This window comes from Muntiacus reevesi, chromosome 3 (assembly GCF_963930625.1).
Source record: "Muntiacus reevesi chromosome 3, mMunRee1.1, whole genome shotgun sequence".
NCBI classification, from domain to species: Eukaryota; Metazoa; Chordata; class Mammalia; order Artiodactyla; family Cervidae; genus Muntiacus; species Muntiacus reevesi.
Genome location: NC_089251.1, coordinates 168544838 through 168568629, shown reverse-complemented (window position 1 = coordinate 168568629; position 23792 = coordinate 168544838). Strand labels below are relative to the sequence as shown.

Genomic DNA, 23792 nt, shown 5'->3' with positions numbered 1-23792 from the left:
TGTTTTGCTATTACTTTTCTTTGTCTTAATTTTTCATCTGTCTATCTCTCTGTGCTATGCGTGTCCTGTACAGGTTCTTCAATTTACAAATACTCATTTATAAAGTATCCAATGTTGAATGTAAGTCATTTACTGAACTTTCTATTTCAAAAATTATGTTTTCTTTTCTAATACCTCTTAATTTTTTCAAAGCCCACTTGTGTTTTATACTTTTTCATTTGTGCCCACTTTCTTTCAAAATTATATAAAAGATTCTTTGAGTTTCACACTTAAAAAATTTTGTCAGAAAAAAAAAATTTGTTAGGCTTTGAAATTTTGCTTTTATGTAAAATAAAATTAGACTTAAAATTTTTACTTCATAGTCTACCTTTCTTAGCATTTTTCAAACCTGTTTTGGAACTTGAGTTTGCAGAATTGTGAGGGGAAGGGTCTTCACTCACAATGTTCTCTTTCTCTCTCCTATTCCCCCTCTCGCTGCTCTCCTTTCCCCCATTATGCCCATGGCTCCCTCTTTATCAGTTGGAGGCTGCTGCCACTGGATGTGGAATGAGCTTTACCATCGCGTCACTGTAAGAATTGATTTCTATTATTTCCCAAAGATCTTCATGGTAGGTACTATGTTTACCTTCCTTTCCACAAAGGAGGAACTTCATCTTGGTGTGGTAAGTAACCTCCCCTCAGATCACATCGAGCTAGCAACAGAGCCAACACTAGACCTGGCCATTCAGATTCCTAAGTCTGTTGTTTAACTCAAGGCTACTCTACTTCTTCTGTCTTTTTTATCTAAGCTGTAAATGTTTGCTGATGCCTCTCCTCTCCAATGGGTATGATAATTTGTCTGTTCACAAATCTGAGTGGTAACACGTGGTGGTGACACAATCCATCCAGTGGTCCAAACCAGCACCTGTGGTTAATCTATATAGGCATTTCTTCCATCCCACATAATTACTTAATCACTTCCTCTGTTAATGGTGCTTCTTAAAGTTTATCAAATTCCTTTATCATCAGCTCTATAGTTAAATGACAGCTCTGCTTAGATTGAATGATCGGCCATAACCATGTTCTTGAACATGCCATGACTTCAAAATCTAGCGCCTAGCCCGATGCCTAACGCACAGGGAGCACTAGATAAATATTTACCAAAAGGTTAACTGTGCCTTATGTCAACTTTTATTTCCTATAATGCCTTAATGATAGTGCCTGGTACAAGGGGAGATTTAACAAATATCTGGAAAGCCATCTAGTGTTTGATTACTCAGAGCTGAAAATACCTCCACGAACATCCGCAGAGAAAAGCAACATCAAAGTCGCCCTGCATTTTTCTCCCCACAAAGAGCCACATACACAGGGAAAAGCTCCTGGGGTCAACTAACACTAAGTTTGAACTCACCTGGGGAGATGACCCCGGATGCTTCTTTAAAGGTAAAATGGACTTGTGCTGGATTGCTCTTATTGTTGTTTAGCCGCTAAATCATGTCTGACTCTTGCAACCCCATTGGCTGTAGCCCACCAAGCTCCTCTGTCCATGGGCTTTCCTAGGCAAGAATACTGGAGTGGGTTGCTATTTCTTTTTCCAGGGGATCTTCCTGACCCAGGGATCGAACCCATATCCCCTGCATTGGCAGGCAGGTTCTTTACCACTGAGCCACCAGGGAAGCTCAGAACAACAGGAGACTGAAGCAGACAAATCTCTACTTCAAGCTAAAATACTACTGCCTGAAAAACCACAGTAGCTTTCTTCGGCATCCTGCTTTAACCATATCCTCCAAAGACGAAGAATGTGGAACCCAAGAAACAGGAATGCATGGGGTGGAGAAGAGGTGCTGGCAGGAGGGACACAAGTCTTCCAGAGGTAGCCAACAAGCCCCCACCCTGTCATCTGTTCCCCAGGCAGCTGTCCTGTGCTTCTCCACTCCACGTCCTACTTGGGACGGAAAATATGCACAGCAGCTTCCTGCCTTCAAAGCAGCGTTGGCCCTGCCAATTCAACACAGCGTTCTGTTGATGGAGCCTAAAAAGCAAGCGGCCAACATTTCAGCTCTTTCCAGTTGATCAGAAAGGTGGGAAAGAGATTCCTCAGTTCACTTCTGAATATATCCACATCCCTGAGACACACACCACGGGCACAGAGATGGAGTGGGGGGCAGGGCAGGTTCCCATGGGGGGCTGGAATCACGTGGTGGCTGTTCCCGGCACACAGAAGGACCAGGCAATACACGTTCTGGGGACGATGTATGCAGGGGTTTTTTGTAAAGCACACACATCAGAGACCAGTTTGCTGTTAGATCACTGCACAGATGCAGTCCCAGCAACAGCAGAAAACCCAATGACCACAGTGCCGGAAGTAAGTACCCATTCACACTGGGTGAGCTTGTCCTCATCGGCAGAAAGATTGAGCCAAGCAACTGTGATTTCTATGCAGAGACTTTCATTTCAGCAAAAAGTTTTCACTTGGCATTTCTTTTTTTCAGGAGACATTTAGGGAAGGAAATTTATTTTAAACAATTTTTGAGAAAACACTGTCATAAAGTTTTGATCTAAGAGAACTGTGACATTTCTTCCCTACTAGAGCAATCCCCAAGAGCAACTCTTGAAAACTTTAGGTAAAAGAATTGCGTACAACGGTAAACAAGATACTGTGTCACATTCTCTCTGAGCCTTGTCATCCTTAAATTAAGGCTGCTTTCCTTCCTTAGCTAAAATGCTCTTACTAAAATCTAAGAGTTTAGTAATCAAGTCTTTAAGACTCATATGCTAGTCGTTATTATTTATTTATCTATCTATTTTCATGAGAAACGAAACATAAAAGAAAACAAAGCATACTGATTTAGTATATAATGCTGAATCACCACAGTATCATGCTCCTTGCTTATGTTTAGTTGCTAAGTCATGTCTGACCCTTCTGTGACCCCAAGGACTGTAACCCACCAGGCCCCCCTGTCTATGGGATTTTTCGGGCAAGAATACTAAAGTGGGTTGCCATTTCCTTCTCCAGGTGATCTTCCCGACCCAGGATCGAACTCGAGTCTCTTACGTCTCCTGCATTGGCAGGTGAATCCTTTACCACTGAGTCACATGAAGAAGCACAGTATAAAGTACAGAAAGCCTTATAAGAACTACACAATGGATGTTTAATGATTGTACCAAATATAATTATAATGGTGGACATTTCCCCAAGATCTCTGACCCAGATCCGAAAGGTGATTATGCCAGTACTTTCTTTCAACTCACAATATGGTAAATTATGGTTTTTGTTTATTCACCCACCCTTTACTGCAAAGTCACTCATTGCCAAGGACCAGCAATTCAGTGGCAAGAAAGTTTTAACATAGCTTCCAGGGAAACAGAAAAGAACTGAGCAAGGATAACAAGATCTGCACCCCATCACAGTGCTTACCTAGAACTGAGGAGTCAGGGCAGGCCCTCCAGATAAAGATAAAGATAAGAGGATGTGGTACAGAAATGCAGGTACAAGTCAGCAGGCATGGACCACACAGAGGATGGGCAGGTTTGGGGGTGGAAACCATGTTCAGAGGGGCCGAGTCACATCACGAAGGGCCTTGCAAATTATGCTGGAAAGTACAAAGTTCATCTGAAAGCCAATGGAAGCCATTGAACAGATGGACAAAGATGAGTAGAAAAATCATATCTACGTGTAGGCAAATCCACCCTGGCTGTTGTTGGGCAGGTAGAGGTTAGTTGAGGGCTGGGGAGGAGACAAGGGCAGAGGCAAAGAGCCCAGTGAGCAGGGGGAGGGCAAGTGTTGTGAAGATGGGGAAATATTGGGCTGTTCTTACCTCTTCTGGGAAAACCCGATTAGACTTTTTGGTCAACCCAACATTTAGGTGTTAAAACAGACAGAACTTAATGAGCTAATCCTTTTGATTCTGTGTGAAGCTTTAGCTTTGAAAATCCTGCTGCTTCCCTTCAGAGGAGAGAAAATCAGAGGCAAGAGAAGGATACTCTCAGATAACAACAGTTCAACAAAAAAAGAACAGTGCTTTTTTATTCTGCACATAATAAAATTTCAAATACATAGAGTCTAGTTTCTGGAACTAGCACTATTTACCATACCACTTCAGTGATACCTATCATGTCGGGATCAATAAAAGTCCCTTAGAAGTATCACCCTGTCCCCACCGGGGGTCGGCTCCTCCTCTAAGTACCCCAGCACCAAGCAGAGAGCTCAGCACACACAGTTCAATGCATGTTAGTTTAGTGGAAATGAAGGGTAATTTGGGATGTCATTAGGTCAAATGTGTCAGGCCTACCAAAACTACCTAGCATAAAAATAGGTCTCTGGTGCTACATTTTATTTAGAGAACAAATGACAGCAGAAAATGGAACTAATTTTCTGAATGGAAAGATAAAGGAGGGTAACCACTGAAAAGCAGCTGGAAGAAATGCTTGAGAGAGATATTAAGTGTTCCCAACCAGACACTGATGGCTGTGAGATAAAAATAACAGGTAAACTGACACACACAGGGAGTGGAGCTGATTCAGTCTAGGAGCGGAGAATGATGGCTCATGAAATGAGAAAGGCCCAAAAATAGTTCCCACCAAGAAGAACAGAATCCACTTGTGCCCAGAGCAAAAGGGGAAACTGGTTACATATTACAGAGGTAATAGCCCTAGATTGGGAGTTCCAGGATGATACGTTAGTCCTTGGGTAATCAGATCTGTCATCTTTGTTCAAAAATCCAAGGCTAGCCCTAGATTGGGAGTTCCAGGATACGTTAGTCCTTAGGTAATTAGATCTGCCATCTTTGTTCAAAAATCCAAGGCTATGTTTTTTTTTTTTAAGACATGGAGATTCTGACTTGTTTCAACTCACCATTAAAACTCCAATTCTTACGTAGTACAGTGGCTGATACATAATAAACTCAGGAGAGGTAATCAGTGAACATTAAATGAATGTTTTAATGAATCAGTTTATTCACTTGAAATTCTTAGGTGCTCTCATTATCTTACTTTCCATTTCCTCTTAAACATATAGGATGAACTCCTTCCAGCTGGAAAATTACATTTTTTTTCATCAGGATTAAACCCTGCATTACCTTTCTCAAGGATTCAAGAGTCCTAATTCCTTCTTTTCATGTCATTTTCCCAAATAAGCACATACACACGCTTATAATCACATGCATTTTTTCTTTTTAAATTTCTCATAAACCTTGGCTGCTCTAAACCTGAGTCTCCCTGATTCTGTCTTTACATATCTGTGACCTCTGTGTGCTTTTGCCCTTGACCATAAGACCCTCCTTTAATATCCTGTACACATAGCTTTATAATCTAATCCTAACAAAAATTTTCCATTGCAGCCACATTCATTCTCTTAATTGTTCTTCCCTATCTTCACTGTGATTATTCATATTTCTATTATCAAACACATACCCATTCATGTGCAAAAAATCAGACTTCCTTCTTTCTGCAAGTTTTAGATAGTGAATTTCCTAGGTTGCATAAGTGACTATAATTTTCATTTTTAGTTTTCTGCACCCTTGTCTCCCAAACTAGCCACCATTTTTCATCATTAGCAAGGATTTCCTCAAGTAGAAGGAGCATCAAAACAAAAGTGCTCTTTGCCTTCTCTCTCTCTGGAATATGAAATTGTTATCAAGCAGAGAATTAATATGCTGTCCTGCTTTTTTAGTAAGGTGTCTTTTCCAGGAGCTGTCTAGTTCACTCAATTTCTCTATCATTATAATAAACCTGCCTTGACATCCATTTCTTAATGCGCATCAGGAAACCACTGTCCACGTTCCCTATTTGGCAGGAAGTCTATACTATATTTTCTCAACACCCCACTTCTGCTTCTGCTTTTGGCTCTACTCCAAAAACTCTGTCCTATGCATTCATCATGAAGTCATTAGATTTGCCAAAAGATGCACACCACCCAATCCCACACTGCACTGCATCTTCTATTTGAAGTGTCATGTTACTTATACCAACTTTTCTATTTTCCCTGCATAATCAACCACTAAGGGGGCTTCCTAGGTGGCACTAGTGGTAAAGAATCTGCCTGCCAATTCAGAAGACACAAGAGATGCAGATTCGATCCCTGGGTCAGGAAGATCCCCTGGAGGAGGAAAAGGCAACCCACTCCAGTATTCTTGTCTGAAAAATTCCAAGGGCAGGGGAGTTTGGTGGGCTACAGTCTGTGCATCCCCTTCCATCTGAAGTATCATATTACATCAACATCTCAACTTTCCCTGCATGAGTTTCCTCATCTAATAAAGGAAACTTGCTCAATTGCTCAATTATTTTAAAAGGAAGTTATAATTTGCACATAATAATTAGCAGAATTATTCCCAAAGAAGTTGCATGAGAGGTTACACTATACCAGAATTAATTGAAAATAGAGACAAATTTATGTACAGTATGTCAAAATCGTGGTTATATTTCTTGATATTTAAACAGCTAGGGGTCTTAAACAAATGCTTGGTGATCATAAGAAACTTTCTAACTCTAACAAAGGGATCATCTAATTCTATTGTGTGTGTTAGTCGCTTAGTTGTGTCTGACTCTGCAACCCCATGGACTGTAGCACACCAGGCTCCTCTGTCCATGGAATACTCCAGGCAAGAACACTGGAGTGGTTTGCCATTTCCTTCTCCAGGGGAATCTTCCCAACCCCTGGACTGAACCCAGGTCTCCTGCATTGCAGGCTTTACCATCTAAGCTGTTAGGGAAGCTCTTTTATTCCATTACGACTAATGAACTGGACAATAAGTAGCTAGTCAAACTTAAAATCAACCTAATTTTTTACTCATTCATCAAACTAATGATACTTAAAGTCTGAGTATTCCAAAGAATACTTACAAGCTCATTGCCATCAGTAGCCATGTATGACGTCAGACTGGTAGAAACAAAAACTAGAAGAGAAAAAATATTTTCAGTTAAATGTTGGAGTAAATCACTCTTAAAAGTATATATCTTCTTGACAGGAAGAAAAGCATTTGTATTTTGATTTATGAATTTCACAATAAAAGCAATTCATTACAAGGCCTTTTAATTCAGAATAAGCCAACTGTTAAAAACAGAGTTCATAAAATAAGCCAGAATTTTAATTGCACATGTGTCAGTATTTCTTTCAAGTCTACAGCAATATGTATTATATATATTTTTTATCTACTTAATATTGTACTAAGGGCTTCCCTGGTGACTCAGTGATAAAGAATCCACCTACAATGCAAGAGACACAGGTTCCATCCCCGGGTCAGGAAGTCCTCTGGGAGAAGGAAATGCAAATCTATTTCAGTATTCTTGCCTGAGAAATCCCAAGGACAGAGGAGCCTGGCTACAGTCCATGGGGTGGCAAAGAGTCAGCCATGACTGAGGAACTAAACAAAACAATATTGTATCATACATAAACATACATTTTTGAAAAGTGAAAATATTTTCATCTTAATGATGAAAAACATAATGCAAGATGTGGACATATCTAATCCATTACTATTGTTCTGATGGTATTAACTGAACAATTTCAAAAATGTAACCAATCCCTCAGCCTCAGAAATCTCAACTTTAATATGAAGATGAGCCCCCTTTGATGTATTGCACTTTGTAGTGGATTACCTGAGAAACAAGACATTCTGGTTTCAAGAAAAGAAGATGAAAACAAAAAGAAGAAAATCTCATATCCTCAGACTAAGAAAAAAAATCTCACATCTTCAAACTTTGATAAGCGACAAACTTGTTAAACATCCGCAAGCCGCTGAAACTCTCTGCAACGCAAAGAGCCTTTCACCTCTTCCCACTGACATATCCATACCCCATGTGACTTTATTTCTTATGCAAATGGTTCCCAAATTCTGAAAAATGCATAGCCCTTCTTTATGTCAAAAATGCCATATTTATATTACATAGATAAGAATGATACATTTATTTGTAAAATGCCAAAGATAAAAACCACAATAAAAAAAGACTGACCAATTTACTTAATTTTTAACTCCCTTATTTAAAAAATACAGTAAAACATAAATGGAAAATCAAATCACAGGCTGGTGAAAACATTCGCAGTATTCATTTAATACATAAAAGTCATAGCATAGAGTTCTCTTATTCACCAATAAGAAAATAATAAATAGACTGAAAGATCAAGATGGTGTAATAGAAGGAGGTGGAGCTCACCTCCTCCCACAAATACATCAAAAATACATCTACATGTGGAACGGTTCTCACAGAATACCCACAGAATGCTGGTTGAAGATCTCATAGAACCAACGCTGCAAGATAACTGCACCGGATAACTGGGTAGGATGAACAGACAAAAGAAAGAAGCTTGAGATGGACCTGAGCTATGAAAGCGTCTCTCACTCTGGGACCCCTCAACCAGATATGGAGTTTCAGGGGCTCAGAGGAGGACGCAGTGGCCAGCCTACAGGAGCAGGGCAGAGAGAAACGTGCCCAGAAGGCCCTGGCCACCTCACTGCACACTCCAGTCGTAGATGCATCCGTGGTGGAGGGCATGGTGGGGGCCGAGTGCTGGTACACGGGACTGCAGCAGACAGACCCACGGAGAAGATTTGGTTTGGATGCAGAGACAATCCCAAGGGCCTCAAGAATGGTCCAGGCCTTTGGAGGTGTGATCAGGACCAATGGGGACCCGATTTGTCAATGCACGTGCGAAGGGAGTGGCGTGGGCCGCCCCCCCAGAGCAGCTTCATCCTCAGCTTGCTCACAGAGGGTACAGCTCCACCACTACAAGCTCTGGGCACACACAAGCACGTGTGGGTGGCCCACACGCAGGGTGGGGCTGAAATCTGAACTGGTTCCTGGTGGGTGCGTGACTTTCACAGAAGATTCAGGCCGCTGGCAGCTTCCTGAGTGCCGCACCGGAAGGACTTGCGAGCTGACTTCCGGCTTTTCCTTTGCTGAGGTGGGGCAGAGGGCAGTTTCAGCGACAGTGTGCTTCGTGAGCACGCACGACAGGGAATATCACAGTGGAATACAGTGACAGGGAATATCACAGAGAGCATGTCCCAGTGGATCGCTCTGGCGGAAGAATACCCACGGGCTCCTTTACCAGCAAAAGTGCGTCAGTCCTGCCTACCTCACACCACAGCTTTGAACCAGATCCGAGAGCTTCTACTCCAACACCTGGAGAACGGGCCCCGCCCTTGACAGAGCTATGACAACAGCAGAGCAAAGAGGAGACCCCTCCAACTCCCAGTGCAGCCTCTGGTCACCACAACGTAACCTTCACTCCCTAAAAAGGGGTACTGGCTAGCACACCCCCAAAGAACGATGTGGCAGGTACCATACTAAAAGCAGTTCTGGCATCAATTAGACTCATATAGACTGTTCCCCACATAACAACAGCCCTTCAGGTCCTTCAACAACAACAGGTCCTTCAGGACCACAACAGAGAACTGTTTCTCCTAAATTGAGTCACAGAAGTATAACTAAAATGAAGGAGCAGAGAAACTATTCACCAATAAAAGAACAAGAGAAATTGCCTGAAAGACCAAATAATGAAGCAGGCTTTTTCAGTTTACTAGACCCTGAGTTCAAAAAGGAAGTAATACAAATCCTGAGGAAATTAAGAAAGATTATTGCTAGAAATAGGGATCACTGTAACAAGGAACTAGAAACTATAAACAGGAGCCAGCTAAAATTAGACAACTCAATTGCCAAGATGAAAACTGAGTTAAAGGCAATAAATTGCAAACTAAACAATACCAAAGAAGTGACCTAGAAACCACACAATCAGAAGAGAAAACAGATAGAAAAGTGAAAAAAAAAAAGAAGGCAACATATGAGACCTATGAGATAATATAAAGCATACCAATCTACACATAATAAGGGTAACAGAAGGAAAAAAAAAAGAGAAAAGGGAATCAAAAATGTATTTGAAGAAATTACACCTGAAAACTTCCCAGACCTAAAGAAGGAAACAAATCCAGATACAGGGAGAAAAGAAAAGAAAAAAGTCAGAAAGAGGAAGTAACAAAGCAATCTCTTTGAAAATCATGTCAAAAAAAATAAATGAAAGACTTATACACTGAGAACTATAAAACATTGATAGAGGAAACTGAAGCCAATTCAAAGAAATGGAAATATACCCCATGCTCTTGGATTGAAAGTATTAGTATTATTAAAATGACCACACTATCCAAAGCAATCTACAGATTCAATGCAATCCTGATAAATAACCCATGACATTTTTCACAGCATTAAAACAAACAGTCCTAAAATTTATATGGAACCACAAAATACACAGAATTGCCAAAGCAATCCTAAAGAAAAAGAACAAGAAGCAAGACTCTCCCAGATTTCAGACAATACTACAAAACTACAGTAATCAAAATAGCAAGGCAATGACATGAAACCAGACATATGGGTCAACGAAACAGAATAGAGAGTCTAGAAACAGACACACAGACCTATGGTTGATTCATCTTTGACAAGAGAAGCAAGAATATACAATGGAGAAAAGACAGTCTCTTCAGCAGGTATTGCTGGGAAAGCTTGACAGCTGCATGTAAATCAGTGAAGTCAGAACACTCCCTCACACTATGCACAAAAATGAACTCAAAATGGATTAAAGAATTAAATGTAAGGCTAGAAACTATAAAGCTCTTAGAGGAAAACATAGGCAGTACACACTTTGCCATAAATCACAGCGAGATCCTCTTTGACCCACCTCCTAGAGTAATGGAAATAAAAACAAAATAAGCAAATGGGACCTAATTAAACTTAAAAGCTTCTGCAATAAACAATAAACAGGGTTAAAAGACAACCCTCAGAATGGGAAGATATTGAAACAAATGAGACAACTGACAAAAGATTAACCTCCAGAATATATAAACAGCTCATACAGTTCAATGACAGGAAAAGAAAAAGCCCAATTAAAAAATGGACAGAATACCTAAACAGACATTTCTCCAAAGACGACATACAATAAACACATGAAAAGATGCTCAACACCGTTAATTATTAAAGAAATGCAAATCAAAATTACAATGAGGTATCACTTCACACCAGTCAAAATGGCCATCATCAAAAAATCTACAAACAATAAATGCTGGAGAGGATATGGATAAAAGGGAACCCTCCTACACTGTTGGTGGGAATGTAAACTGATACAACCATTATGGAGAACAGTACAGAGAATCCCTAAAAAACTAGGGGGAAAAAATCTACCATATGACCTAGCAACCCTACTACTGAGCATATACTCTGAAAAAAACAGAGTTCTGAGAGATAGATGTACCCCAATGTTCAATGCAGCACTATGTACAACAGCTAGGACATGGAAGCAATCTAGATATTCATAGACAGATGAATGGATAGAGAATATGTGGTACATATTTACAGTGGAATATTACACAGACATTAAAGAACAAATTTGAATCACTTCTAGTGAGGTGGATGAACCTAGATCCTGTTACACAGAATGAAGTAAGCCAGAATGAGAAAAACAAATATCATATATTAATGCATGTATATGGAATCTAGAAAAAATGGTATTGGTGAACCTCTTTGCAGGGAAGGAATGAAGATGCAAATGTAGAGAACGGAGTTGTGGACACAGTTGGGGAGGGAGAGAGTGGGATGAATGGAGAAAGCAGCATCAACAAATATGCTGTCATGTGTAAAATGGATACCTGGTGAGAAGCTGCTAACACAGGGATCCCAGTGTGGTGCTCTGTGATGGCTTAGAGGGGTAGGTGGAGGTAGAGGAGGGAAGCTCAAGAGGGAAGGGATATATGTAGAATTATATCTGATTTGCATTGTCATATGGCAGAAATCAACACAACACTGTAAAAATTAAAAAATAGAAAAGATTTAAATACGAGACATGACACCATGAAACTCCTAGAAGAGAACATAGGAAGAACATTCTCTGTCATAAATTGTAGCAATGTCTTCTCAGGTCAGTCTCCCAAGACAAAAGAAATAAAAATAAAAATAAGCATATAGGCCTAATCAAACTTGAAAGTTTTTGCACAGCAAAGGAAATCATAAACAAAACAAAAAGACAGCCTACAGAATGAGAGAAAATATTTGCAAATGATGCAACTGACAAGGGATTAATTTCCAAAATATGCAAACAACTCACACAGCTCAATATATATATATATATATATATATATATATATATATATATATAAGGAAGAACCAACCCAATCAAAAAAATGGGCAGAAGACCTATTCATAAATAGACATCTCTCCAAAGAAGACATACAAATGACCAGCAGGCACATGAAAAGACACTTAACATTGCTAATTATTAGAGAAATGTAAATCAAAACTACAATGCGGTATCACCTCACACCAGTCAGAATAACTATCATCAAAAATTCTACAAATTGTAAATGCTGGAGAGGATGTGGAGAAAAGGGAACCCTCCTACACTGTTGGTGGGAATGCAAATTCATGCAGCCACTGTGGAGAATAGTATGGAGATTTTTTAAAAAACTAAAAATAGTTACCATATGATACAGCAATCCCACTCCTGGGTCTAAACCCAGAAAAGATGAAAATTCCAACTCAAAAAGATACATGCACCCTACAGTAGCCAGACAAGAAAGCAAGCAAAGTGCCCACTGACAGATGAGTGAATAAAGAAATTGTGGTATGTGTACAATGGAATATTATTCAGTAATAAGAAAGAATGAAATAATGCCATTTGCAGTAACATGTATGAATCTAGAGATTACAGTACTGAGTGAAATGTCAGAGAAAGACAAATATCATATTATTTCAGTTACACACAAAATCTTTAAAAATGATACACGTGGACTTATTTACAAAACAAAAACAGACCCACAGATAGACAGAAAACAAAACTATGATAACCAAAGGGGAAAGGGGAGGGATAATTAGAAGCTTCATATTAATACTACAGTATACAAATGCCCGGCTGGATGAAGCACAAGCTGGAATCAAGATTGCCGGGAGAAATATCAATAACTTCAGATATGCAGACGACACCACCCTTACGGCAGAAAGTAAAGAAGGACTAAAGAGCCTCTTGATGAAAGTGAAAGAGGAGAGTTAAAAATTTGACTTAAAACTCAACATTCAAAAAATGAAGATGATGGCATCTTGTCCCATCATTTCATGTCAAATAGATGGGAAAACAATGAAAACAGTGACAGGCTTTATTTTATGGGGCTCCAAAATCACTGAAGATGGTGACTGCAGCCATGAAATTCAAAGATGCTTGCTCCTTCAAAGAAAAGCTATGACCAGCCTATACACCATATTAAAAAGCAGAGACATTAACCTTGCCTACAAAGGTCCATCTACTCAAAGCTATGGTTTTTTCCAGTAGTCATGTATGGATGTGAGACTTGGATTATAAAGAAAGCTGAGCACAGAAGAGTTGATGCTTTTGAACTATAGTGTTGGAGAAGACTCTTGAGAGTCCCTTGGACTGAAAGAAGATCCAACCAGACCAACCTAAAGGAAATCAGCCCTGGGTGTTCACTGGAAGGAATGATGCTGAAGCTGAAACTCCAATACTTTGGCCACCTGATGTGAAGAACTGACTCTTTGGAAAAGACTCTGATGCTGAGAAAGATTGAGGGCAGGAGGAGAAGGGGACAACAGAGGATGAGACGGTTGCGTGGCATCACCGACTCAATAAACATGAGTTTGAGCAAGCTCTGACACTTAGTGATGGACAGGGAAGCCTGGCGTGCTGCAGTCCATGGGGTCACAAAGAGTCAGACACGACTGAGTGACTGAACTGAACAGATACAAGACAGATAAATAACAAAGTTCTACTGTAGAACACAGGGCACTATATTCAATATCTTATAATAACCTATAATGGAAAAGAATCTGAAAAACTATATAAAATGTATATATACATATTATGTGTACATATTATATAAAATTGAATCACTTTGCTGTACACCAGAAACTAACAGAACAGTCACCTATACTTCAATAAAAATATTAAAAATTTTATAAAACAAAATAATTAGCAAACTAATAAGTGAAAGAAAATTCAAAACATAAAAATACAAATGACTAACACTGGCCACCTAATGCAAAGAACCAACTCATTGGAAAAGAGTTTGGGAAAGATTGAAAGGGAGAAGGAAGCACCAGAGGATGAGATGGTTAGATAGCATCACTGAGTCAAGAATTTCAACAAATTCCAGGAGATGGTGGAGGACAGAGGAGCCTGGTGTGCTGCAGTCCATGGGGTCGCAAAGAGTCAAACACGATTTAGCAACTAAACAACCACCATATTCAGGCTCATTAGTAATGAAATAAGCTCAAAGTAAAACAGCAACCTAACTCCATTTTTAATCTTTGAGACTGGCATACACAAAAAAATTGTTAGAAGTTAAGTTTGGTGGAGGGTGTTGAAAAATATGTTGTTGGGATGTCCAATTGCCTTGCTGGAGGGCAATTTGTCAAGGTAATGTTGATGACAACGGTGACATTCACAATGACTGCTGACATTTGCTGAATCTTTACTATCTGCCATCAACTATGGGCTTCCCAGGTGGCACGAGTGGTAAAGAACCCACCTGCCAATGCAGGAGACACAGGAGACTCAGGTTCAATCCCTGGTGTGAAAAGATCCTCTGGAGGAGGGCATGGCAACCCACTCCAGTATTCTTGCCTGAAGAATCCCATGGACAGAGGAGCCTGGTGGGCTACAGTCCATGGGGCCACAAGAGTCAGATATGATTGAAGCAACTGAGCACCATACCAAACATGCAAAGTGTTTTACAATATACTCTTAATGAAAAAGTAGGGAAAATATGTGCAGTGGAACTTCATTCAGTTTTTATTATAAAAATACAGGTTTATATGATACAACTCACACATCAGTGCCTTGGAGGGAAAAGTCTGAAGAAATCTACAGCAAAATATGTATAGTGGGACTTTCCTGGTAGCCCAGTGGTTAAGAATCAATTCCTTAAACACGTTTCTACCCGTTTCAGAATCTTTGTGCATGCTCTTCAACATTCAGGACAATTCTCATTTAGTCAAGAAGGCTTTCCATGATCTTTATTAGAGGTCAATATCCTTTCATATGTTCTCATAACTCCTTATATTTTATTCATAGAAGGTCTCGCTCATAATTGTACAGAATTATTAATTTTGCAATTACTTTGTTACCATCTGATGCCCACTATAATAACTTACCTGAGGGCAGCAGGCATTCTGTCTTACTTTGGCTCTCTGTACCCAGTCTTTGTATAGTGATTGATTAAATAGACATTTGTTGAGTAAATGAATTTAAAATACAAACAATAAAAGCTCTAAACTACAGATGAGTTTCTATAAAGAAAACTTATGAATTTCTATCTTTTTTTCATTTAGTGGAATAATACTGTCACGAATAGCCCATGAGACATCTCCTTCCCAATCTGCAGAAGGTGGAAATGAGACTGTGTGATGTCAAACCTCCCCGAGTTAGAGAGCAAATGGTCAGAAATAATACGCAAACACTGGTGCATGGAGGCACAGGTGAGGCGACGCGCCTTTATGGAGGCTACATGAGTGTTCACTTATGTAGTTCACGTAGTGGTTTTGGAGGTTTGGTACTATATTTCCTGAGGTAGTTGACATATGTGAAATGCAAAATGTCACCAGAATGATTCACAGTGGGGCAGAAGAATCATCAGAACAAGCTAAGCTTAATCTACATTCTCCTCTTCCATACAAAGCACATAGCCATATTTTAGAAGAACTAGGAAGTGGAATGATATTTATGAAGACTCATGGAAATACACTTGCTTATAGTCTGAACAGAAAGAACCAGCTCAGCTAACGATGTTAAAGGGTACATGGTATCTCTAAAAAATAGGTAGCACCAAGATTCGATAAAAATATTTATAAAGCACACAATAAAATTAGCTTGTGGAAAATAATAATAATGCTGGCAAAAGTGCTTTGGAAGTAATAATTTTTCCATAGTCCCAAGCTTTCTGAGAATATTAGTTTGAGGAAGGTGCCTGTGAGTGAAAGTTAAAGGAAGAAGTGTTAAGTTCTCTGATGTTTTGATAAAGAATTTGTATAATTCCCAGGAATTAAAAACATATAAGAGCCTAACAAGGGTAACAAGTAACATTTATAAATCAAGTTTCAAAATCTTTGTTTCCTACAAAATTGAAGAAAAATCTATTTTAAATCTCTTAATCATTAAAAATGGTTGTTTGATAGATTACCATGTGCTCTTTGGCATATTCTTGGAAGAAGTTCAAAAAGTGCTCAATTCCCACCTATTTATTTATATGAAAACTAGTTTTAAGTGCTCACATCCATAAAAAACAATAAAAAACTGGCTCTGAACTCTAATACTAGAAATAAATAATACTCATGGGTATTGTTATATACCCAAAACTTTGGCCACCTGATGTGAAGAACTGACTCATTAGAAAAGACCCTGATGCTGGGAAAGATTGAAGGCAGGAGAAGAAGGGGAGGATAGAGGATGAGCTGGTTGGATGGTATCACTGACTCAATGGACATGAGTTTAAGCAAGCTGTGGGAGATGGTGATGGACGGGAAAGCCTGGCATGCTGCAGTCCATGGTGTCGCAAATAGTTGGACAAGACTGAGCAACTGAACAACAAAATTGTTACATAATTAGGAAGGAAGTTTCATCTGTGTCATTAAACACTGCATCTTCAATAAAAATATTTACCTCTTGTATTAATCATTATTTGTCAAGATGTGTAACATATTCATATTTTTGCTAAGTTACAAACCAATAATAGTTATAATGACTCACTCCAAATGAAATCATTTAGGTTTAAAGAATTATGTCACTTCAAAATTTTTTAATAAATTTCATTTTAAATATAAGCAATATATTGTTGAGATGTATTACAGTATTATTAATGTTTTAAGCATAAAAATGTTATATAATTGTACAAAAATCCATGGAGTATCAGAATGAAGATATGAGTTCTGGGGGGAGAAGAGTGCTATGTAAAGTCTAAAACTCCAAAGATTATTTTAAAAAAATAAACATACAAAATTTCTGTTTATATTGCATCAGTTCAGTTCAGTTCAGTCACTCAGTCATGTCCGACTCTTTGCGACTAATGAATCGCAGCACGCCAGGCCTGCCTGTCCATCACCAACTCCCAGAGATTACTCAAACTCATGTCCATTGAGTTGGTGATGCCATCCAGCCATCTCATCCTCTGTCGTCCCCTTTTCCTCCTGCCCCCAGTCCCTCCCAGCATCAGGGTCTTTTCCAATGAGTCAACTCTTCGCATTAGAGTCTCAGCTTCAACATCAGTCCTTCCAGTGAATACCCAGGACTGATCTTCTTTAGGATGGACTGGTTGGATCTCCTTGCAGTCCAAGGGACTCTCAAGAGTCTTCTCCAACACCACAGTTGAAAAGCATCAATTCTTCTGCCCTCAGCTTTCTTTTTAGTCCAACTCTCACATCCATACATGACCACTGGAAAAACCACAGCCTTGACTAGACGGACCTTTGTTGGCAAAGTAATGTCTCTGCTTTTTAATAAGCTATCTAGGTTGGTCATAACTTTCCTTCCAAGGAGTAAGCGTCTTTTAATTTCATGGCTGCAATCACCATCTGCAGTGATTTTGGAACCCCCAAAAATAGAGTCAGCCACTGTTTCCACTGTTTCCCCACCTATTTGCCATGAAGTGATGGGACCAGATGCCATGATCCTAGTTTTCTGAATGTTGAGCTTTAAGCCAACTTTTTCACTCTCCTCTTTCACTTTCATCAAGAGGCTTTCTAGTTCCTCTTCACTTTCTGCCATAAGGGTGGTGTCATCTGCATATCTGAGGTGATTGATATTTCTCTTGGCAATCTTGATTCCAGCTTGTGCTTCTTCCAGCCCAGCATTTCTCATGATGTACTCTGCATGTAAGTTAAATAAGCAGGGTGACAATATACGGCCTTGACGTACTCCTTTTCCTATTTGGAACCAGTCCAGTTCTAACTGTTGCTTCCTGACCTGCATATAGATTTCTCAAGAGGCAGGTCAGGTGGTCTGGTGTTCCCATCTCTTTCAGAATTTTCCACAGATTATTGTGATCCACACAGTCAAAGGTTTTGCATAAGTTATATTTAAAGAGAATATAACCTTTTTCGGGCTTCCCCGGTAGGAGGAGCCATAGGAGATGCGGGTTTGATTCCTGGGTCAGGAAGATCTCCTGGAGGAGGGCATGGCAACCCACTCCCATATGCCTGCTTGGAAAATCACATGGACAGAGGAGCCTGGCGGGCTACAGTCCATAGGATTGCAAAGAGTCGGACATGATTGATGTTACTTAGCATGCACATATAACCTTTTTCACTATCAAGATTTATAATATGCCACAAATTACATCTTTTGCAACTATTTAAATGTATGATAAAAACTCTGGGTGACAACTTAAAATGTGAAGAAGTGCGTAGGGTTTCCATATTATTTTACAGATACACAACCAAAAAAAAATATTTTAAAATCACTGCACACACGTGGTTTAGGGCCAAACAGATCTCACTCCACCACTTAAATGTGGAAACTTTAAAAAAAAATCACCTAATTTCTCTAAATAGTAGGAGCTTCATCCGTTAAACAGAAATGACAATAACCAGCTGATAGGATTTTGTTAGAATTAAGTAAAATATCATATGGGAGACACGTGGATGCTCAATAAGAGGTAGCAATTACCTAGAATGGGTGCAATTACCCACAAATAGCTTTGTTATAGAAAACTATTCTTCCTAATGGAGTTAGCACACAACTAAAGCGTTTGAACAAGTTAGATAACAGGTTTCATCAAATAAAATAGCTTTCCCACTTCAAGGTTGAATAAACTCCCTAACCTACTCTCCTAGAGACATTTTTGGTACCTTATTTCAGAGTTTAAGGAAATGGTTTTCTCAGTCATATCTGAGACAATTACCTTCTTTAAAGAACAATTCCATAACACAATACCACATCAGACTTAGCAAAAACACTAAGGTCATTACTATTTTTTAAGTCAGTGAGATGAAATCAAATGAAATATTTGTATTTCTGGTTAAGTCCTATAATTGAAAAGTGGAAATATATTTCATTACAATTCCAAAGATGAGATTGTTCCTAAATTTATTATTGGTTTTCTGGACTGAATGTTTGTATCCCTGCAAAATTCATATGTTGACATCTAATTCTGAGCATGATAGTATTTGGAGGTGGGAACTTTGGGAGGTAATTAGGTCACGATGCAATATGGGGGGACCCCTCATAAATGAAATTAGTGCCCTCATAAGAAGGGGCCAGACTCATTCTCTCCCCATGTGTAGCTACAAAAAGAATCAGCAGTCTGAAACCCAGAAGAGAGCTCGTACCTGCACCTGACCAAGCTGACATCATGTTCTTGGACTTCCAGCCTCCAGAACTGTGAGAAATCAACTTCTGTTGTTGATAAGCCCCCTTGTTTACAATACTTTATTACAGCAGGCCAAGCTAGCTAAGATGCTGGTGAAGAATTGTTCCTTTTTGTTTCATCCTGACAATATAAAACTTCATTCTAGCAATTTATTTTAGAAACTTTTTGGTATACTAGTTTTGTAGAAATACGTATTCTGGCCCCATATCATTTTAAAACCAGAAAATAAATTAAGAATATCAATACACAACAAATGCACTATTGATAAAGCAGACAGTTGATAATTAGCAATTTTTTAACTTATAAAAAATTCACTAAAGGAAGTTATAGTTTCCATTGATCCAAAAGTAACTGTCTTAATTATAATCCTGGGCATGATGCAGTAAAACAAGTACCATGCCTACCCTTTTAAAGAAGACAATTTATTATGATCTCAAGAGAGTTTTCTGTTTGAAAGAAACCATGGGTTAGGCTTATTCTCTTTTTCAGGGAGCCTCAAGTGAAAACAACGTAATGAACAAAAAGTTTAAAAGCCAACAGATTCATTCACAACAGGCTTATCCTTTAAAATTACAATGTTAGCATTCAACAAGACATTCTCAGAACAGTAAATGAATTTATAGACAATCCAAGAGTGTAGGCAAACAATGTGCATCATTCTTAATCCAAAAACTAGAGCTCTTCGGAAGCAGAAAACCCTGGTCATCCTAAAGGCAGAACTCTCAATCATCAAAAAGCAAGGAAAATGTGTGACAACAAAGTACACACTTAAGTAGTAATGACACCAGCCTGTAAGCATCTTCTGTTAAGTGACTGTCCATCGTAGCAACACCATGGGAGCAGGAGAGAAAATGCATCTTTACTCAGATAAAAAAAGTGAAGGACATGAAACCATCCATTAGCTTTGCTCCTTAGCAGGACATCTCTTATTAAGGCAGAGTATGAGAGAAGGGAGCAAAATTCAAGATGCCCCCCTTCACCCCCGCCCCCGGGGAGCATGCATGCAGGGGTGTGTTGGGTGGGCTTGTCTGTGGTTATTACTTTGCCCAGGAAATTTGCGAAAGAGAAAAATTTATTCAAATTATCTCAAACTTTTTCCTTTTAGCTTTATTGGCATTCTGTTCCAATCCATCTCTCCTACAGGTTTTAAAAGTCTTATTCTTCTTCTTTCATTTATTTTCTCTTTTTTGTCATTAACTCTTCCACTCATTTCACTGCATTTCTCTTCTGCGGTCTCTCCACTTTGAGGATAATCCGACAGATGGTTTTAAGAGTCGCAGCTTTTTTTAAACAGAAACTATAATTAAAATTACTTTATTTTCAACACCACTGAAATGCTGTGATCCATCGTCTGGGGAGATTGGCAGCCCTCATCTTTTCTCCTCCATCCTGCCTTCCCACAAAAGCTTTCAGCCCTGACAATCACGATTTAGACATAAAAATCCACAAATCTAAGAGGGAAAAGCCCTTCCTTCAGCCAATAATGTCAATCTCTATCCCCGAATGATCATTTTCACCATAGTAACAAGCAGGTGGCAAGCCGTAAGCGATGACCAACAACCCCTCTTCTACCTCTTGGGGGAACCTTTACCAACCCAGAAGGCTGCTGGCCCCTCCCCTTAGCAAGGCACGAAGCTCCCTTACATCTTGGACCTCAGACGTACAGGTCCTTTTGCAGCTTCCAGAACCCGAAAGATGCACAGATTATGATCTGCAACCCAGCATACCCTAGGGCTCTGGCAAGCGACTGGAGCCCTGCCAATCCCCCCTCCCAGTGTAGCTAGAGCTGCCCACGTGTGCCCTGCGCCCACTGCTCCAAAGAAGGCACTTTCCCTTTAGCAGCTAGCGGGGTCAACCAGATGCCCAGAGACCAGTGGGACTCATCTCTATGGGTTTGATTCTATTCCTGTGATTGTCTTAAATTCCATGATGCCAGCCCAGATTAATCCCACCAACCCTCCAGAATTGGACTAGCACACTGATTTTGGGCTCTTCAAATTATGTATAAAGGCAGGGGCTCTGCAAAATATACTTTCACCCACCCCCTCAACACACACACGCACAAAAACACACACCATCGTAGCAACTTCATGCACCAATGCAGATAAAGCCTGCAAAGTACCTGCCTCCTCTCCTACACCAGTGACAGATGGAAGGAACTTCTAGGAGGCAGTCATTCTAGCATTCAAACTAGCTGTGTGCTGAGGCTGGATTTATAAGATCTGTGATGGAAACCCAAGGAACCTCCCCAAAGGTCTGACTAGCCCCAGGATGCTCCATCAAGTAAGAACAGGGCTTCGAGGCCCGTGACAAGGCCACAGGAGCCACTGGTAGCCCTTCTCACAAAGTATCAGTTGTTAGGTCCGCTACAGGGTGTCCCGAAATACACCCTGTTGGTTCACAGTAGCAGCTCCTAGTAATAACACCTGATCCCTAAATTCACTTCACTCCAGCCTGTATGGGGAGATAGTAGATGCTCTGTGCTAAGATGGGCCAGACAAGAATGGTAAATGAGCACCCTTCCCTTTCTACAATCTGCAGCCCTAAATTTCTCCATGTGACTTACAGGCATATTTTCTCTCTCTGGAAGAGGGTACACGTTTCTGACTGTGATATCCAGACTGTGTTTACACTGCTCTGAGGCAACCTGTCATCTTAATTAACCTTTACCCAACAATCTTCCATTCAACCCTCTTTCCACGAAAGTAACTAAAACTCCACGCAGCAGCGCCCTCTTCTATGGGACCATTGCAGGCTAGAAAGAAGCTAGAAAAACTATTACAAAAGCTGCCTGCTGTTTGTACCCATTGCTCTGGGGTTGGACAAAAATTCCTCTTTTGTTTGACTGATTCTTTCTTGGGAAATATTGTTTCAATGGGACTTAGGATTTTGCAAAATAGTGCATGAGGCCCAATCCAAAAGCAGAGGTCATGACCATAAGGAGCTAACCTGTTGTGCATCAAAATAGGAAAGGCTACCTTAACCAAGGGGCTTCCAGGGTGGCAAAAGTCGTAAAGAATCCACCTGCCAATGCAGGAGAAGGTGGTAAGAGACGCAGGTTCAATCCCTGGGTCAGAAAGATGCCCTGGATGAGGAAATGGCACCTTACTCCAGTATTCTTGCCTGGGAAATGCCATGCACAGAGGATCCTGGTGCGCTACAGTTCATGGGGTCACAAAGAATCGGACACAACTGAGCATCTGAGCATAGGTACAGCTTTTATTTAAAAAAAAAAAAAAAAAAGACTTCTCTTAGATACAGTGACACTTGGCAGGATTCTCAAAAATTGTTTGCAGTCTTCACATCAACTCAGTAAAGTAACAATACCTATACTTTCACAAATAAAGAAACTGATATACAGAACTCATAGACTAGCTACTTCACATAGCTAGTAAGTCATAAAGTCAAAACTTGAATTCAAGTCTTCAGACTCCCAGGTTGGGGTCCTTTGGATATCAGCAGTGCTGCCTCTATTAAAAAACTTTGTCTTTTCAACTTCTTCTTAATGGCATGCTTAATTTTTCTGCAAACAGTAAATCTCATCACATTCTTAGAGAATAAATTGAGTGCCATAATTCTTATAGACACTCCAGGCCAGGCATACAGCAGGCACCTAATAAATATCTGTTGACTTATTCTGACCCTCCCTCTACTTTAGGACAAGTTAGAGTAAGCTTAAACTATTTACCAAATTTGAACAATTCAGTGAAGCTTTATGTGACTCACCACAATTGACATCTTTTACTCAAAGGGCTGACCTTCCCAGGTGGCTGAGTGGTAAAGAATCTGCCTGCCAATGCAGGAGACATAAGAGACATGGGTTCAATCCTGGGGTCACAAAGATCCTTTGAAGGAGGAAATGGCAACCCACTCCAGTATTCTTGCCTGGAGAATCCCATAGTGGGTTACAGTCCATGGGGTTGCAAAGAGTCAGATACGACTGAGCAACTAAGCATGCATTCAGAAGGCTACAGATCAGCTGCTATGGGGTGATTTTGAAGGATCTGATCAGCAAGGAATATAGTACCTAGAAAGAGACATCAGAGACTCAAATGCAGTTCGTTTTCAAATTAAGCACTCTCGCCAAGACCTCATTCATAAATAATGTAGGGCTCACTTCCTGGTTGCAGTCCTAAATATCTGTATCAGTCTCTCAGCAACCTTGATGCAAGTACCTGATTTTTGTGTCTGCTGACAAATTCTTGGTTAATGTCTCCAAAATTTTTAAAGAAGTATTAGAGCTCTTGCCAAGATGCATATCTATTTATTATCTAAGAGCTGTTAAATTATTAGACCCATTCTCTTGTGTGTGTGTGTGTGTGTGTGTGTGCACGCGCGCGTGCTCAGTTGCTCAGGCATGTCCCTTTGTGACCCCATGGGCTGTTGACTGAAGGTTCCTCTGTCCATGGGATTTCCGAGGCAAGCATACTGGAGTGGGTGGCCATTTCCCCCTCCAGAGGATTT

General features: G+C 39.9%; 1 protein-coding gene across 1 annotated transcript in view; it reads right to left on the bottom strand.

The window, feature by feature from the left end:
• Positions 1–23792, bottom strand: part of IPCEF1 (interaction protein for cytohesin exchange factors 1) — a 145802-nt gene that overhangs the window by 81319 nt on the left and 40691 nt on the right. Inside the window, exon 3 of the mRNA XM_065931085.1 lies at positions 6820–6872. Within this exon, the coding sequence (XP_065787157.1) occupies positions 6820–6843 (24 nt within the window). The 5' untranslated portion in view covers positions 6844–6872. The remainder of the gene's footprint in view (positions 1–6819; positions 6873–23792) is intronic.